Consider the following 18,341-nt stretch of genomic DNA (forward strand, 5'->3'; position numbering starts at 1 on the left):
ATTTCAATTCCTTTCTACTTATATGATTCGACTCTACATTAATTAATAATGGAAGCTCTTTCTGTGTGTGAACTCTTGTAATCTATATGCATAGCATATACTATGAGTCCATAATATATTTATTCAACAAAACAAGAAAGAATGAATAACTTAATAAATGATATAGTGACTATATCATAAGAAGGTATAGCATGTTTCCTCCATCATGACCTCATCACTAGCAACATGGTTGTTTGTCTAAAACCAAAAAAATCCATGAGAGAAAAACAATGGGACGATCCAGCAAGTCCATGATTTTACTGTGAATAGGTCCAAATTTAATGCAAGTTAGCCACAGGCCAATCTAGTAATCCGTCTGAGACACACTCTGCCTCCATCTCTCAGCTATTCCAATGCCTAAAGTACTATTGTTAAACATATAGCTGTAGCTCTCTGCCTCGCAGGTCCATAGTGGATTGTTTTTCCTGACTCTCTTGTGACTGTATGAGGTGAGGCAACAATTTCTAGCCAAAGAGTTATGGGAAGTAATACGTATCACCTTGGGGTCAGATCACTTGCTGATCTGATCTTGTCCATCAAGACCCTACACAGCTTTTTATTTCCTTGTGAAAATGACTGGCAGTGATCAAGATGGGACCTGCCTCATCCGTCTGCATCCAGGTTCCAGGCAACAAGGAGCAAGACTGCTCGCCTACCTGTGATGGATATGTAGTGGAACAACATACAGACATCCCTGCAAAAAGCTACCAAGATACCCTGGACTGAGTGGTAACGTTTTCAATACTAAAAAACAAAAAGAAAATTGCGTCTCCACAAAACCATCACAAACCACACACTAGGAAACATCGAACAAGATTTCTAAAAACTGTTAGAGCACAAGGGGAACACTCTAAGGAAACCCTCTCCCAAATTCAATGACACCTTGATTTCGTTTGGCAGCCCCAAGTTTGTAACAATTACATGCCTGCATGACTGAACTGTGAGGAAATTATTTTGATTATTTTCTTTAGAAAAATATACTGAACACTTTTTTTTTCCTTTAGGAAAAATTTAATAGCATAATTTGGAAGAAAATGTTTATAAGGGAGCCTGGGTGGCTCAGTCTGGTTGATCGTCCAACTCCTGATTTCAGCTCAGGTTTTGATCTCATGGTTGTGAGACGGAGCCTCATCAGGCTCTGTGCTGACAGCATGGAGCCTGCTTGGGATTCTCTCTCTCCCTCTCTTTCTGTCTCTCCCCGCCCCTCTCTGTCTCTGTCTCTGAAAATAAATACATAAACATTTTTTTTAATCTTAAAAAAATAAAATGTTTATAGAATGTGTAAAATTGTATCACATTTAAATTGTAGTTTTTAACCCGAAGCAGTCATTTACTTTCCGTGTCAAATAAAATAATTGAGTAAAATAAATATCGTCTGGATATCTATATTAGGTAAAAAGGAAAAATAATTAACTTGATATCTTTGGTCTTGCAAGTTAAGCAACTTATTTTGCCAATTTGGAAGTATTCTATTTTGAATTTAATCATCTTGTTAATGACCTTTTTTTCATACAACTTTTATCTGTTTTGAAAGGCAGAAATAAAATAATATAGCAACTAATGAATAGATAAAATCAATAGTTCTCCATCTAAGGAGTGTATCACACTGACTTATTCACCCCCAATATTCCATTCCTCAGTTGAAGGGATAATGAAATAGATAGTACCCAAAGTCCTGAAATAGGATGCCCTGACCCTATGCTAAGGCTCTCTCTCCCATGTGTGTGTGTCTCCTGATAAGAGAATTATGTTTCTTTTTTCACAGTTGTAAAAAAAAATTACTAATAGAGATTTCGTTTACACTCATTGTTAGCATACCTTCTAATGGGAAATGTGACAGAGGGAGGACAGGGAAAAATTCCTGCTTCCACAGAAGTAAAGGTGATAAGAGGAATTGATACTGGAGGGACTTCGCTTTCTCAGGAAGCAGAGAAAGGAGTTGATTTTCTATCATGACATCTATCATTACAGCTAGAACATCTGACTCCTCACTTCTCTGAAGAACAGATAGTATTATCCAGCCCGAGACTCAGGGTAATTTCACTGGCCTGCTTCTTCTCAACAAGACTGACAACGACCATGACCACCACAACAATAAAAACAACATCAATAAATAGTCTTACCACTGAAGGGATATTTGAGAACAGCCTTTGATGGAAAGAATACATTTCTTTTGCAGGTAGACTCTATCAACCCAAGGGTTCATCAGGAAAGAAAATTGCAGCAGTATCTGCAGGTACCCATACTACAAGTGACTCAGTGCTGGGGCAGGAACTAGGAGGCACAAAGATGAACATGATACTTATGCACAGAATGTGGACACAATTCAAGCATTCTGAATAGAGCGGGTGTTTCCATATTTACACAACAGCTGATTTGCTGTTGGGCATTCAGGTCCCGAATGCAGTTCAGCTTCTTGATATTTCTTAAGGATCATTCATTTAATTGGAATAACACATTTTCTGGTTAGGAGTCCCATGCAAGAGCATCTGTACTATAGAAAAGAGAGAGAAAGAGAGAGAATCTAGGTTCTTTTTTGCTAAATTCTCTCACTAATTACAGATGTTATAATACTGTGTATGAAATTTAAATATATTGTCTTTCTTCTTAAAAAAACCTTTCAATATTTAGGAGTCTTTCACAAATTTCAAAGATTTGAATGAAATGAAATATTTCCTATTCCAGTATGGAAGTCATTTTGCAAACTCAATGCGGTTTTAGTATTATATTAAAGTGCTTTTTTTTTTTTTTTTTTTTTTTGGTTTGTAAAACTCGGCAGATTTCACATTTTAGTAACACGTGGTATTTAATAGCCCTTTTTGTTTCTAATGACTAATCAAAGGGTGGCGGATACTTGGTCCAGATACCACCACTCCCTACTCCTGCTCCATTAGCAACTTTATGAATTGATCGAGCTTTGTGATTCAGACTGAAATGAGATATAGCCTTAGAATCATTATTAAAATCTTCCATTCAACAATTTCCAATAGATAAGAATTCACACGTCTGTTATGAGCGTTGATGTCCTTTTCTAACCCCTCCACTCGATGACAAAATCACTTTTAGCCATGGTTGTGGATTATCTATCTTTATACTCCTGTACGCAGTACAGTGCTTAGCATGTGGGGGATGGTCATTTAATATATATTAAATACTACACTTGGTAATCATATAAAGACATGAAGTTGGCAAATGAGAAGTCAGGTAAGTATCTAACAGCCTAGTCTCTTATTTTTATTTAGAAGAGTTAGTATATATTACATATACAGTGTTTAACTGTATATGAATCATACATTTAAGAAATACGCTACTGAACAGAATTCTTTCAAAAACAGTAGCATTTTGCTAGAACATGTGCTAACTGGAAATTTTTTTTTAATCTGAAGCCACAGAGCCACTTTCTAATTTCAAGACTTTGGAGATTTTTGGAACATGTGAAATAACAATTCTATTAAAGGGAAGGGGGATGGTTGATTTAGTTGGCAAAAGTCCAGCAGTAACACTTAGAAACACTAAAACATTCATCTTTGATATTAGGCAAATACTGATAATTTGGCAACAAGGAAAGACTTCAGCAAAACTGTAAAATATTTTTTTCTTAATTGCTTTCTGATGTTTCCCTGTCTCCCCTGCAGCCCAACTAAACTTCTTACAGCCTGTAGAGCCCGTCTCTCACACAAAGGCACCTCTCACTCAAGTTATGATACACATATTCATATATCTATCTTTTTTGTATAGAGAATTACTCTCTACTATTCAAGAATTACTCTCTCCACCCGCCAACCAGTAGCCTGCTACAATGTTATTTGGTAATGTTTGAGTATATTTGAAGGTCTATAGGATACTCTTCAAGCTGAAAAAGCCATAAAAATGACTCATCAGTCATTTAGTACTTTCAAGTCTGTTACTCATAACCTGGCCCTGAAAGTCAGAAGAGGAAATACATATACTACTTTTGGAATCCATACATGGTCTAATATTATTCTAAAGGTAATAATTTATGTGAGCCTAAATGATCATAAATCTAGAAGTTCTTCAGTAACCCTTTCCTAACAAATTAGTAGCATTTTTTTTTTTTTTGGTAATATCTGTCATTCTAAAATTATTTTGCTTCTACAGCAAATACATGCCAGAGGAAGGAGGGGAGGTCATCCTCTACCAGGTTAAGGACTAGCGAAGACTGCATTTCTCTGAATTTCAGATTAAATAAAAAGGGGAAGCATTTTAATTGTACAATATTATTAAAAATTGTACACTTGCATGCTTATGATTCACTCCCAGTCAACTAGAAGCATCTGTTCTGGACATTTATTATGCTTCTCCTCAGTGTCACGGAGATGAATATGTTCACATAATGGAGAACTGCTTCCCATACTCAAACACTGTAACCTCCACAAAGTTAACTGATACTCCAAGTAGTTTTGTTAGATATTATTAGTCAGTTATAGCCCTTGGATTCTAAATTTCAAAGCACACACTACCACAGTCCAAACTCTACCTTTTACTCTCTGCTATGATCTACAATATTCAGGAAGGTAAGAATTTTATTCTTTCAGAAATTCTATGAAAAAAATCATTGAAATAATTTGACTGGCTAATTACATCTTAAGTTAATTTATATGATAAAAATTATATCTAAAATTAAATTAATAAGTCTCTTTAGACTTTCCACAGTAGAGTGCACAAAGTCCTTTCCCATGAATTTTCTCTTCAATTATTAAAACAACCACATAGGCCAAGTAGAAGCCATTGGCCATATTTTTTTTTAAGTGAGAGGATGGCATCTAAACATGAATTGTACAACATACTCCTGACTTTCATTTTAATTAAGCTGAACTCCCTTTACTTTGTATGTTCACCAAACTCCTATGTCCACCGAACTCATATGTCCACAACAGTAATGACAAAAAAAAGTAGCACATTCAGATAATTAGCACATTATTGCAAAATTCACACTTGATGACCAAACTTACTGGGAAATCCTTTCTGATTTCACCACTCCTGACGAATAAGATGATCTCAAAACAGTTATTCTTTTTCTTTGCAACTGCTTTAAATTATATAGAATTGGGACTAGCTTCCGGAATCCTTACTCAATGTCTACTTTCACTTTAAGATGTAATAAGAAAAGATTTTGACCCCTTTGACCCTCTTTTAAAAAAATGGCCTAAATGGCAGGCTTAACTCAAAATAGCCACCAGAATTATATAACCAACCAAATGTATTTCGTTTTCACACTAAGACACGACTCCTCTAATACAAAATCTAAAGTGAATACGTCAGCAAGACAGAAAGAGTAGTCAAAGTAGGTCTTTCTCAGCCATTATCCGGTGTGATTGAGGATTCTAATTTTATTTATTCTTGAGCCTTCATTACAGTTATAAGTGAGTTAAGAAAACTGACTTTCTGTGACAATTTCTAACGTACCTCAATTACTATGCTTTGCTCAGTGAAACAGATATCAACTACTACTTTTGACATAAGGCAAACATAATTTTGTTTCCTAAAATACTTCAAATTAATAAGAAAAACCTCTTTGACATTGTACCTAAAGTAAAAAATAGGTTTGTTATAAACTAACAATAAAAAAGCACACATTTCTCTCTTTATGATTAGATAAGTATATTCGACATTGCCTTCAGAAGGGAGTTTAATTTCATTTAATCATTTATAACAATAAAATATTCTTGGGTGGCACCGTAACATCTTCCAATTTATGTCATATCTCATCACACCTTTCTCGCTTGTAGACAGGTGCACCACAGTATACAGGACCAACAAAAGTGACCTATTCAACTGAGATAATTACCTAGATAATTAAAGTAACACATGTTTATTATGAACACTCTGGAAATTGAACCAGAATTCATGTTTAAACCAGAATCACATCATAAATTGTGTGTCCGATACTCATGAACAAATGGCATTCCCAGTTTTCACTCTAACAGCAGGTGGATGAGTCTAAAATAGCAGTAGCCATAATACATGTTGTAACTGTGTGCACAATGGAAGGGAAAATGGAAACATTTTTTTCTAGAAAAATTATGTCAGATAAATGTGAGGCTAAATGCACTTTGACCTAAACTGTTTGATTTATTTGCTACTTCAATTCTATACTCAGTATATTTCAGGTGGAAGCAATCCATAATAGTGTTTATAATACTTCCAATGTATGGACAGGCAGTAAGCACATTAAAGAGCCAACAGTCGAACTCTCTGTTGAGATTTTTCATATTTTAAACTAGTAGCAACTTTTGTGATAACAACAATTTACATTTCTATAAACTTTCAAAGTATGCTCAACAATAACACCTCATTGGAGACTCTATACAATTCTATGATATTGGGCAGAAAATTATTATCATCTCCATCTATAAAGGAAGAACTTGATTGATTTTATTCATGATTTCTAAATGCCCTTGGAATATTTCCCAGGCTTATCCACTTGGAAGGACATATACTTTCAAACTTAGTTTTCAAAGTTGCCATGACTAGGAAGCCTTATTTAGAGCTTCTCTTCGACCTTCCACCACACTCTCATAATGCATCTGTCTCTCTTGTTTTGTTGTCTATACTATAATTGCCTCTAATATTGGATTCAAGACACTCTAGTGTTTTGCTTGCCTGTTTATTTACATGTTTTCTTTCCCTACTAATCTGAAATTTCCTTGAGGGCGTAATCTAACTCATTTAGCAAGTGTTCCTATGCCTTATTATTTTCCAGACACTCTGCTAGGAACTAAAGGTACAAGAAATTTATGACTTTCCCCCACTTCTGGAATTTAATATATAGTTGGAAAAGCATCATTGAAGAGAAATTACAAAAGTGATGAATGTTACAAAGCAAAAGCACATGGGCTATGCCAGGATATTATAGATAGAATTCACATTACCTGAGAGATTAGGTAATTCTACCCCAAAGAAGTTTAAATTAAAGTCAACATTAAAGGAACAAAATGTGATGGATAAACTGGGGTTGGCCAAAGAAACAAAATTCTGGGAAAAGTAAACAACATATGTAAGGTCTTAAAACAGCATATAAAGAAGTCCAGCATAGTAAAAAATAAGGAGCAAGTAGTTTCCCAGGCTCAAATAAAAAGACTCATATTTCAAAGGACCTTGAATTTTGGATTTTATCCTAATAGTAATGAAAAATCATAGAAACATTTTCAGTAGGTAGATGACATAGTAATATTTGCTCTTTCAAAATAGCACTTTTGAGGTCTTGGGAAGACAAGCAAGGGTGAATTTTAAAATCTACTAATTAGTCTATTATAAAATGAGAAATATAAAAAATGAGCGATGACTGGTGTTGGCTTGAACTAGGATGAAGATAGAGAAGATTCAGGGCTACAGTATGAGAATTCAAACCGCCTTCAAGAAGTAGAACCAATAGGATCTGGTTATTGTTAGCTACAGAGATTGAAAGCAAAGGAGAAGTCAAGGATACCGCTGAGATTTTAACTGAGTAAAAAGAAACAGAGAAGGAGAACACTTGAAAGGGAAATGGACATACTGAGCTTGAGGATCTCAAGAGATATCTTTATAGAGACGTCACGCACTTGTGTAGACTTTGAGATAGGAGGTACATGATTTTAAAGCTTTGGATACGTGTCTGGCTATTATCAACATACAGCCGTGGAAGTGTATAAAAACGTGCAAAATTGGGGCGCCTGGGTGGCGCCGTCGGTTAAGCGTCCGACTTCAGCCAGGTCACGATCTCGCGGTCCGTGAGTTCGAGCCCCGCGTCAGGCTCTGGGCTGATGGCTCGGAGCCTGGAGCCTGTTTCCGATTCTGTGTCTCCTTCTCTCTCTGCCCCTCCCCCGTTCATGCTCTGTCTCTCTCTGTCCCAAAAATAAATAAAAAAGGTTGAAAAAAAAAATTTAAAAAAAAAAAAAAAAAACGTGCAAAATGGAAGCACAGTCTGGGCCCATAACAGGACATTAATAAAGTCTAGAATTTTAATCTTAAAATAAAGGTCTGAACATTTCAAATATGATCTTGTTTTTCATGAAACTGAGAATTCCATGTCCAAAGCATCAGAATTATACAGGTGTGCTGTGGGGCACTAACAAAGAGCGTTCATAAAATCACGTATCTCACCTCTCACACACACAGACATATACCCACGCATACTTTGTTAATTCTACTTAACTGTCTTGGCCTCACAACATTTCATACCCAAACACCCATTTCACATTGTACTTTAGAACTTCAGGGTATCTGTGAAAATATCATCTTAGAAAATACACAGTATAATAATTGAAAACAGTTCTCTCAGAATAAAAATAATTCCTTAGAGAAAGAATATAAACTCTTTGTTTAACCTGAGGAGAAAGGACAGGGAAAGAGAAATTATTTTTGCATAGATGAATAGCCATAGTCATCTATTTTACCTAGACATAAACAGCCAGGAATTAGGTGATTTTAAGAGAGTGTGAGTGAACAATTGCCAAAGAAGACAATTTTGTTTTTTTAGAATATAGAACCCTGAGGTAACACAACCAGTAGAGGACACCTAGTGGTCTTTAGCAGAATCAATATTTGCCTGCAGAAAATATTAAGCAACTCACCACACACAGGTAATAATGTCAATGTCAGCAAATGTGTTAATGTGAGAAAGATGGCATCATGAATCTTATGAATATGTGTGTGTGTGTATACACACATACATTATGTGTGTGCGTGTATACACACATACATACATGCATTTCATTTCGTTTGAACTTCACAACTTTTCTATCAAGTTTATAGGCATGAATCACTCACTGTAAGGGCTTCTCCCTAGATTAAATAGAAAATAAAAGGCACACAATCTGAATGAAGTCCTACATATACTAATTTCCAGTATAGGGTTCATTTCACATCACCATGTTTCTGGTGATGTGAAATACAAATCTCAAATACAATTATATCAATAATATTAATATTAGTACATGTGTTATACATACTAATATAGCACATATATTTATATATCATTATATATATTATATATGATATAATATATATATGTGATAATATTCATTATATATATTATATACGATATAATATATATATTATATACGATAATATTCATTATATCAATTATAATTGACACTGAAATTATAAAACATTAAAAAAGACTTCATATAAGATCATCTCATATTTTACTATTGCTACAAACATTTCAAGGGCAAGAGTACTTGTAAAAGTTAAATCTCCCTCTAGAAAACTAAATAGCACACTTGCTGTATAGATGCAGGCAAATGCGTGATACATTTGTCTCCTAACTGGTATTATTATTATTTTAATGTTTATTTATTTCTAAGACAGAGAGAGACAGAGCATGAGTGGGGGAGGAGCAGAGAGAGAGGGAGACACAGAATCCGAAGCAGGCTCCAGGCTCTGAGCTATCAGCACAGAGCCCGATGTGAGGCTCGAACTCATAAACCGTGAGATCTTGACCTGAGCCGAAGTAGGTCGCTCAACCTACTGAGCCACATCCTAACTGGTATTATTAAGTCCATCCTCAGTGGTCTCTAATCCCCTTCATTCTGCAGCACTCTAAAATGCACCCCTCTACCTAAATGCCTCAATGACACCTTATTAAGTCCATCATTAGCACAAATTCATGTCTATACCTCCAAGCTCACTCCCTTTACAACCTAGATTCTGGAGATATGGAACTGCTGTCTGAGCCAGGCTGCCTGTCCCTCAGATCTCACTGGAATGCCCTTCCCTCTCCCATTCAGTCAGCTTGGGAATTCAGACTCCAGCTTTGAAACTCAGTTCAGATAACTGTGAGCCTCTCTTCTTGTGGGGAAAAAAAAAAAAAAAAAAAAAAAAAAAACACCCTCTGTTGTTCACTCCCTCCTTTATTCTGCCACTTACCACACCATCTGTGATTATTTGCTCACATGTCTGTTTTTCCTACAAAGCTGGAAAGCTGGGATCTGCTTTGAATTCTCTCATGCAGCATCTGCACATAGGAGCTACTCAGTAATTGCTTGGGAGTAAAAAATGAATATTCCCTTGCAATTATTTAATGGATTTAGAACATGGAGGACTGCCATGTATTTAGGGGACAGGCATGCTCTGATAACCTTTCAGAACTCTGTACCAGTGTACAAGGAGAGTCAAAGGCAAAGTTGACAAGGACTGTTCCCTATAGATGCCTATATCCGGCAAAAGAAAAGGAAAATGTATATAAATAAGCATTAGCAACGAAGCTATCTGCATGAACAAATGCAAGAAGGGCCAGTAAAACAACCCAAATTAAAGGCACTGACCATTACAGCCCAGTCCCTCCAGGTCGAATATTTTCTGGAGATGAGTTTCAGCCTAGTTTTTAAAGGAATGATAGAAAAAAAGAAAAAAGCTTTCCACATCTGAGGTGTGGCACATGCAAAACTGCAGAAGCAGAAAGAACCATTCTCTGCAAGCACTGTAAAACTAAAACACAAACAGGAGAGAGTTGCTGGGTACAAATGTGAAGTGACAGTGGTGAGATGGGGGAACAGTTTGCTGGAGAGCCTTGAAGGCACAGCAAAGAAACACAGATTTGATGTGATAGGCAATAGAGTCTCTCTTACTTTTAGTTGGGGGGTAAGTGTAGGAAAATACTGGTGTTTGCTTACAGCAAATCTTAGAATTCGATGTGTTTTCTTAAAAAATGAAAGTAGTTAGAGTATGTATTGTGTAATTATAGATAGGCAATTTATAGCAAGAGTTAGTTTCTAATCTAAACCAATTAGAATGCTAAAATTAACCAAAGACAGAAACCACAGTCTGCATCAGCTCCCTGTGGAATAAATTTCCTTATTAATGCTCTGTTGTTAAACACACTTCGTATATAAACCTACCTCTAAGCTAACATAAAAATCTAATATTGATTGAAGAAGAGCATCTCAATGTTCCATAGACATTATTCATCTGAAATTGCTACAGACATATATGAAGATCAGAACCATAAACCCTCTTCCAGCCTAAAATGGATTTATTTAATTATGTCATGTCTCAAATCTACACAAGGAAGATTGAGGGCACAGGAGATAAGGAATACAAAATAAAATATTAATACGTCTGTATTCCAAAGCCATACTTATTACACAAGTGTCATGCACTTCCAACACTTTGTTTACATTGTGCATGAAGATTTTACACTTTATGTGACATACGATCCTACAAAAAAGATAACCATTACAGAGAACATGTCTCTTTTCAACGACTATTTCCTAACTCTCAAATAATATCAAGGGTTATCCCTCTTTGATAAAGTGACTGACATCAGCAAATGAAGGATTTAAGAATCCTAGAACACTTCACCTTTGCTAACTGAATAACCTCCCGTTACTAACCTCTTAATCTACCTTTTATCTCTTCAGGGTTTGGGATGGTCCTAAATTGCTACTAATGCTCCATTTTATTTGGTGGGGGAGGGGGATTTCCTCACTTTGTTTCTTTTAGGTCACAGAGAATGGGCTCCTTCTGTGATGGGTTACAAAATAACACCCAGGCTTGAGTCCCTCTTTACTGGAAATATAACATGAACAACAACATGATGAATTAAGGGGATGATTTTTTTTTCAACCAAAATACAAGAGTGGGAAAGATGCACCTAGGTTTTCTGGAGATCACAGGAAAAGGAATGTTCTGGCCTAATTTATCTAAATTGCTACAGATTTTCATGTCACCTAGCATATGTAAAGTTTCAGTATAGCATCAGAGAGCTCTCTACTTTTGCATCCTAAAGCCATTGATCTAATTGCCTTGTGAAAACAACTTCCCTCCTGACTCCTTAACACCAAGTGTTTCAGAAATGAGTTGGCCAAATCACCTCTTTCCTTCTACATTAGCCACTACATTCAACTTTAGTAATGACAGTAACATAAGGGCTAAATTTTAAAGTTTCTGTATTTCATTCACAATATTTCTCTAATTTATTTGGCTTTGGCACTTCTTGTTGTTTTTCAGTTGAACTAATTCAGACCGAAAAAAAAAAAAAATGCATCATTGAAGATGGAAGCAGTTTCCTATAGAAGGCAGCCACTTTCCTTGGGAATGATTCATTTAGAACAGTGGCAGCTTCCAGACTTCACACATTACTTCCCCAAATTTGCTGAATTTAGCATTAGCCAGCTTGGTACTAAAACACTCAGAACTCAAAGACATGTGGGTGAACTCACATCTTCCTCTGCAGTCTTATGCCAAATGCTCACAGAGCAAATTCTTCTGATTTATTTGTTGTATGTTCTACATGTAAACACATCCCAGTGGCATTTATAAAAATCAGGTAAAGATCCGCCACTTTGGAACCATTCAAGTTTCTCTCTGCTTTTGGTTTGAATCATGAAGGTGATGAAATAATTTGTAGCAGATTCTGGATTAATTATTCCTGTTTCTTCCCTGTTTAACAGTATTACTAGCAGACATTAAATATCACTGATATATGTGATTCTCCACATACATCATATAATCAAGAAAACATTCTTCACTTAAATGAGCTTATGGTTCATTTTATCATCAAGATCATTTATTTTTAAGAAAGATCTTGCCAACTCACAACTCTAGGCTCAATGTGTTTGGCTACCAAATTTCTGTAAGTGCATATTAAATTGCATTTTATAGTAATGATCGCAGAAAGCCGATGACCCTGAATTATATCATGGCATCTTTAAAACACCATCATGTTACACAGATCTAGGTGCCTGTCACCACTGCCAGGAACCAGAGGGCAACCGTGTAAGGAGTGTCCTCTTCTATGACTGCATGGCCTGCCATTTTATCTGATAGGACACCATCTGTTCATCCTGCTACCACTCCCTAGGGTAATTGGGTTAAAACTACAAGACACTGCAAATAGTCACATTGCCCACTGTATTTTTAATTGCCTGGCTATTTATATCAGTGACTTTTCTTCTTACAGGATATTCATTAAAAAAAAACAAAACACGCTTGTGACCATGTTTTAAGAGGTAAATGTTCAACTCTAATGTTGCACAGACACAACCTTTGTTAAGAAAAGTTTCCTACAATTTCTTACTCAATCTATAAAACAGTGGAATATTAAGGTATTTATCATTGAAAGAATGCATGTAATAGTGAGAAACTATACAGTTTTGTTATATAATGTTATAAAATGTTAAAAGCATTTGCCCTGGGGTCAGATTAGAAGGTTAGAATCCCAGCTCCAGCTTTTACCAACTCCAGTTTTCTGGGCAAGCTACCAAAATTAGGAAAGGGAACTAATCCATGTAAAGAATACAATATATCATTTGACATATAATAAGGCCTCAATAAATATTAACTATTATTATCAATAATCATCTTGATTTGATATTAATCTCAAACTGGTATAACAGATTTTAAGAACCAAACATTTATTACATTTTAGATGGAATGTGCTATATAGAGACACATTACAAGATGAATCCAATTTCTCAAACGTGCTTCTTTTGATTTTGAATATAATCCATATCCATATTTTAAGAATGGCCCATTTTTATGCCTTTCAGCAGTGTCTTACACAGTGTTTTATTATTGCATGTCATTTTCTGAAATCCTGTGAACCAAAATGTCATTGACAGGCACACACAAAACACAGCTACCGTCTCACAGAAAGCAGAGCGAATGTTCACAGAATTTCTATTCTATGACTGGTTTAAACCTAAATTCCAAAACATAATTCTTCCCAAACATGTTAAAAAGCATTTTGGTAGTGACTAAAGCAATAATTAATCTATTGCCAGTATACTGTTGTCATTAGTGCTGGTTTAGAGACTCCGGGCCTTTTTGACCCTCATTTTTATGCAAACAGTAAAATTCAGGTTATAATTAATGTAAAAAAGCAGACTTAGAAGGAAAATAAAGTCAAAAAGGTTATTATGCATACTCTGGAATTAGGGACATAAACTCCTTTGCTCAGTGTTGGCACATTTAACTCAGATCCTTGGAAACTCCAGTTGGCTGAGCCCTTTCAGGACCCACCCACTGCATAAGAACAACAGATGCCCTCTTCAGCAAAACATTGGCCAGATTCACTGTATTTATGCACTGTACTATTTGTGTTTTCTATGTAATAATTTCTCTCCAGGGTATCCTGTTTTTCAGTATTTTGAAACGAATTAATAGGGCACAACTATAATAATTAATTATAGGCAAAGCATAACACTGAGAAAATTATTATGCTGAAATTAGTCTCTATATATACAACTTGGAAATACTTTTTCAAAGTTTTTTCTTCAAACACAAATTCTCTGAAATTTCAGTGTTAGATGAAATATAAACCAGATTATCTCACAGAACTAATGATGCAAACTAGATTAGCAATCAGACCCTACACATCTTTGTTCAAAGATGGTACTTGATGTATTCATATTAAATAAAAAGAAACTTCCCATGGTAGAGAAGGGACTGCATTGGTTAGGATAAACATTTGTTGATTAGAGGGGATTTGTTTTTAAAGAGACTTAATTGGCATAAAACAAATGTTTTATAATCACTTTTTTTTTCAGTTGATTCAAATCCAGTATTTGACCATATCTTTTTTTTTTTTTTGACCATATCTTTTGAAGATACAAATACATCACTTATGCACCAAAAAGAATAAGTAGAATTTTTCTTCTCGAATCTCATAAAACTTATTACACATTGTACAGGTGTTCATCTTAAAAGTGATAGTTAACAATCTCATGATATAGTGGCTTGAAAAAAGTAAAAGATATGTCTTACCTCTTCCCACTGATGTATGTATCTAATTAACCTTGAAAGTCGCAACAAACGCAAGAGACTGAGAATTTTTGTAAACCTCACAATGCGAAGTGCCCTGGCTGTCTTGTAAACTTCTGAATCCATTCCTTTTTCTACAATGAGAAAGATATAATCCACTGGGATTGATGAGATGAAGTCAACCACAAACCAGCTTTTTAAATAATTCATCTTGATCACTTTAGGGTCCAGGATGATTTCAGAACTGTCTTCATTGACAGTGCCAGTCCTAAAATTCATTATCAGGTCCAAAAGGAAAACTGTATCTGATGCCACATTGAAAATAATCCATGGTGTTGTTGTTTGTTCTGTAAAGAATGTGATTCCAACTGGTATGATGACCAGATTTCCAACCATCATTATAAGCATTATTAAATCCCAATAAAACCTACAACAAATAAAAAAATCAGATTTTAATAGACAATAACCATTCTTTGCCCCCTCATAAAGAAATTTAATGACTTATGGTTAAATAAATGAGTACAAGAATGAAGTGTTTATTCTGTAAAGATGGTAACTCCTTCAATGGTTACAAATTAAAATCTAATTAATATATTCTTAAAGCGATGCATTGTTTATAGAATTCTAAAAATCATTTGATATAAAGTATTACTGAAATAAATTCAAGAACACTCAATCCTCCATTTACCTGATAAAAGAACAAAGACAACCTCCCCTATATTTAACAAGTAATATGCATGGAAATAAAGGAGAAGCATAAAAGAAGAAGATCTACCTTAAAAAATATCATTTTGGGGAAGACTCTTTAGAGATGCTTTGAAGTACTTTATATGTCAAATTACCAATCAATCAAACACTAAGATACTAAAAATACTGGCAATATAAATTATATCTTAGGAGTACAGATTCGGTCAACCATAAATTTTAGGCTAGCCCATGGCTTCATAGTACTCCAAATATTTATGCTTCCTTCTTTTTTAGTTTGAAATGAGAAAAACCAATTTTGTTCTGAGGTTAAAAATAATTGAACAGACTACTCTAGGTTTAAAAAAAAAATTTTATGTTTTATTTATGTTTGAGAGTAAGAGAGACAGAGCATGCGTGGGAGGAGGGGCAAAGAGAGAGGGAGACACAGAATCTGAAACAGGCTCCAGGCTCTGAGCTGTCAGCAAAGAGCCCGACACAGGGTTCAAACTCACAGACCGTGAGATCATGACCTGAGCTGAAGTCAGACATTTAACCGACTGAACTACCCAGGTGCCCCGAGACTACTCTAGATTTTAAACTAGAATCTACTTAACTTGCACTTTTATCACTGTTTAATTGAACAAATACTTTAAATATATTCCCTCTATTTTTCTAAATAATTCTTCCTTAAAATTTCTGATTTAATTTTCAACATGTTTATGATTACTAGCTGCCTTTTGAAACATTCTCATCTCACCTTATATTAAAATTGGAAGAAAACCAGGAACTTTATTCCAGGTTAACACAGTGTAATTGAATTCATTGAAGATGATTGTAATGTTATTTTCACGAGGGTTATTTAAAGTCTATTGACCCTGTAGTGAACAGACTGCATATTTGTTACAAGTCTATACATATAAACATCAAGAAGCAGATCAACTAGCACGACCCTATCATCATGAAATAGTCTCCAGAAATATGAGTTACTTCATCCTGGTCATAGGTATCCTCTTCTGGCAGTTTTGTTGTGTAAATGATGTAAATTTCTATGACAGAAATTTCTGTTAACCAAGATACCTTTATTTTACATTACTTCTCCTTCTTAGACTACTTGGGTTACATTTTGGCAAGATATACAACTGCATATACCTTTCATAGTTACTATCATTCCGACTCTTGGGATAAAAGTAGTAGTACAAGAAAGAACTGTAATAGGTCTTCTCTCCCCTTGTCCCTACCCCCAGGATTATGTAACAGTAAATGCTTGTCGGTTTGAAGATTTCATCAGTCTTGTGTCAAAACTTATCCTCGCATTTATAGACAAGTATACATATACCCACGCCAATCATACATCATGCACTGTCAATTTCAATGACATATTTTCTCTTTTTTTTTCCTACTTTTTTAATGGAAATGCAAAATGTGCCACTGAATACACCAAGGACAGAGGAGAGGTGTAGAGGAGATGCAATATTGTAATAGCTATTTCCCAAAGAAGTGACATCATTGAACTCTAAAATGAAACCATGTGTACCCTGAGGATTTTCACTTTTCTGGACACTCTTATCAGTCCCATCTGTGAGCTTCTCTCTCTGCCCTCCCCCTGAAGGCTGTTGGGTGTCACGCATAGCTCTTTTATCTTCTCTTCTACACAGGCTCTTTGAGCAATATCACACACTCATCCATGTCTTTATGATTAATTCATAACTGATGACTCCAAAGCTCCACCTCCAGTCCATTCCTGTCTTGTAAGCCTCCTAATCCTCATAATCAGCAGCCTATTAAGTCTATCCCCGTGCATATCTCACACTCATGTCTTACAGCAGGCACATGCTCAAGCTCATCTTCTCCTTGCATATGTATTTCTCACATGTCCCCTATGCCAGGGGATGGAACAACTCTATACCTTATTTGCAAGCCAGAAACCCCGGAGGAATCCTAGAAGACTCCTGGCCTTAAATCTGTTCAATCTCACACTTGATCAGTCACCAAGGCTGTTTGGTTCTTATATCTATGTATAAGTTGTATTCATCCATTTGCCCTTTACAATTCCCACTGCAACTATCTTCAACTAGAAATTCTCACCAGCTGTTTAATTTGGAGACAAGTTACTTAAATGCTCTCATCTTAAATCTTCTCATCTGTAAAATGAAGATTATTATAGAAACAGGGTTTTCTATACAGATCAAATGAAATAATACATGCACATCATATATCCTAGCATTTAACAAACTGTGGTACACAATGCCGGTGGCCTACTTTGTATTCATTTACCTTTCCTTACCAAAAGAAATCCAGTTTTGTGGGGAGCACCCAGAAACCCACTGAAAGATACTCACTTTTACAGACATTCTTGCATTTCTCTCATTAAGACAGAAGATATTTTTAAAGAAAAACAACACATTCTATCCCTCTTACTCAATAGAAGAAATGAAGAGGATAAAGTGCCATCTAGTATTGTTATAGCAATAATTTTTATCACACCATAGCTTTTTATTAGTGGTACTTAATATGGTCTGAAGCCATCAGGAATCTCATTATCAATATAAAGCTCTATTAAACCTCATAATTTCCTTTTAAAGTATCACTGACTCTATTTTACAGACATAAACACAGATCTTGTTATAGACTTTGCATAATATAACACTTTCTTGAGTTAACATGGATTCATTCCTTATCTAGCCAAGGAAAATACAGTTGTCACCCACTCTAAAAGTATGATATAACTTCTGTTTTTTTAAGCAAAGAATATGCTTCTGAAAAGTGACCTCATGAGACTCTCTTGTCTACCTGCCCACAAGTTTCTTTTCTTGACTTTTTGCTCTGAAATATCTCTTGAATACTCAGGCTCAGTCTTTTCCTTAATTTTCAATTTCTGAGTCCTATACATCTTAGTATGGAATAATCTT

The 18,341-nt window shown here is 35.3% G+C and overlaps 1 protein-coding gene across 1 annotated transcript in view; it reads right to left on the minus strand.

The window, feature by feature from the left end:
* HCN1 (hyperpolarization activated cyclic nucleotide gated potassium channel 1) overlaps positions 1-18,341 on the minus strand; it is a 394,340-nt gene that overhangs the window by 331,619 nt on the left and 44,380 nt on the right. The window contains exon 2 of the mRNA XM_060634577.3: positions 14,749-15,172. Within this exon, the coding sequence (XP_060490560.2) occupies positions 14,749-15,172 (424 nt within the window). The remainder of the gene's footprint in view (positions 1-14,748; positions 15,173-18,341) is intronic.

Source organism: Panthera onca, chromosome A1 (genome assembly GCF_046562875.1).
Source record: "Panthera onca isolate mPanOnc1 chromosome A1, mPanOnc1 haplotype 2, whole genome shotgun sequence".
Lineage (NCBI taxonomy): Eukaryota > Metazoa > Chordata > Mammalia > Carnivora > Felidae > Panthera > Panthera onca.